The sequence below is a fragment of the Eimeria mitis genome, genomic scaffold (genome assembly GCF_000499745.2).
Source record: "Eimeria mitis Houghton genomic scaffold, Emh_scaff5566, whole genome shotgun sequence".
NCBI lineage: Eukaryota > Apicomplexa > Conoidasida > Eucoccidiorida > Eimeriidae > Eimeria > Eimeria mitis.
The window spans coordinates 1,172-2,260 of record NW_013573835.1 but is presented as its reverse complement, the minus strand read 5'-3'; the positions used below and the strand labels follow the sequence as shown (position 1 = coordinate 2,260).

The following is a 1,089-nucleotide window of genomic DNA, read 5'->3' as shown; positions in this document are numbered from 1 at the left end:
GCAGGCGCTCAACCATGTCCTCCTCACCACGTGCTATTCCTCCACGGATCAAGCGCAGAGCCGGCAGAAGAAGTTGGTGGTTCTTCTCAGATAACTCGCAGGCCTCTTCAATTGCGTCCTTCACTTTGTCCAAAGTGTTCGCTGGAGCGCAAACGAACAAATTAATATCATTTGTCTCCCATAAGGAACGGGTGAACATAACGGGAAGCTCGGCGCAAGCGGCTTACCCTTCCCTTCAATGATACGGGAAACGAGACTTACGAGATGCGATGAGGCGTCCTGTCTCAGCAACTAACCCACAAATTTGTGCGTGGATGAAGGGTTTGTCATCACTGTCAATCCCCGAATGGGCATCCAGCAGAAGTTGGAGGTACTCTTGTAATCCGGACGCATTCGCAACTTTCCGAGTCAAACGAAGAGCAGAACTACTCGCCTCTTCCTGAAAATACACACACCAAAGGAATACACAATCTATGCGCTCAGCCATCCAAATATGCAGGATCTCCAAAGCCCCCTTCAAGCATCCTGACTCCGACCATTCCGGCAGGCAGGTATGGGTAGGCTTATGCAGTGACTGTATGTCTTACTAGCACGCTGTCGGCCTTTTTCCCTCTGCCACCACTATCAAGAATTGCCTCTAAGGCGGATGTGACATCCTTCCAGTCCTCGTCAGAACCGGTTACGGCTGCGTACGCATACGCGTCCATGTACCCCAGTAAGGCTTGGCGTTTCCAAAGACTGACATCCTCATCGGAAACGAACTGCTGGATGGCGTCGCGGACTGTATTCCAGAGCGTTAGAGGCGCCGTGTTATCCCGCATCTCCCACTCAGGCGTTGTATACACTGTCCACTTATCTCCGTGCGATGGTGGGACAAACAGCCGTTGTAAAAGCATGAGAGTCTTTGTCTGAACGCGCAGCACCCATGACCAGCACCGCGCGTACTTACGCCTTCCAGCGAAGTGGAAGTGGAACTCTTAACCCTGAACCCTAATTGACCCAATTCCGCTCCCCGAGCTGAAACCTAAAGCTTAACCACTGGCTCAAGTTATCTCCATATCACGCCACCTAGGCAGTCCGTATCCACTG

General features: G+C 52.0%; 1 protein-coding gene across 1 annotated transcript in view; it reads right to left on the bottom strand.

Annotated features, from left to right (window-relative positions):
- Positions 1 to 1,089, bottom strand: part of EMH_0082840 (uncharacterized protein) — a gene marked incomplete at both ends in the record, with an annotated part of 2,330 nt that overhangs the window by 450 nt on the left and 791 nt on the right. Inside the window, 3 exons of the mRNA XM_013500578.1 lie at positions 28 to 141; positions 262 to 439; positions 588 to 908. Coding sequence (XP_013356032.1) covers positions 28 to 141; positions 262 to 439; positions 588 to 908 — 613 coding nt within the window. The remainder of the gene's footprint in view (positions 1 to 27; positions 142 to 261; positions 440 to 587; positions 909 to 1,089) is intronic.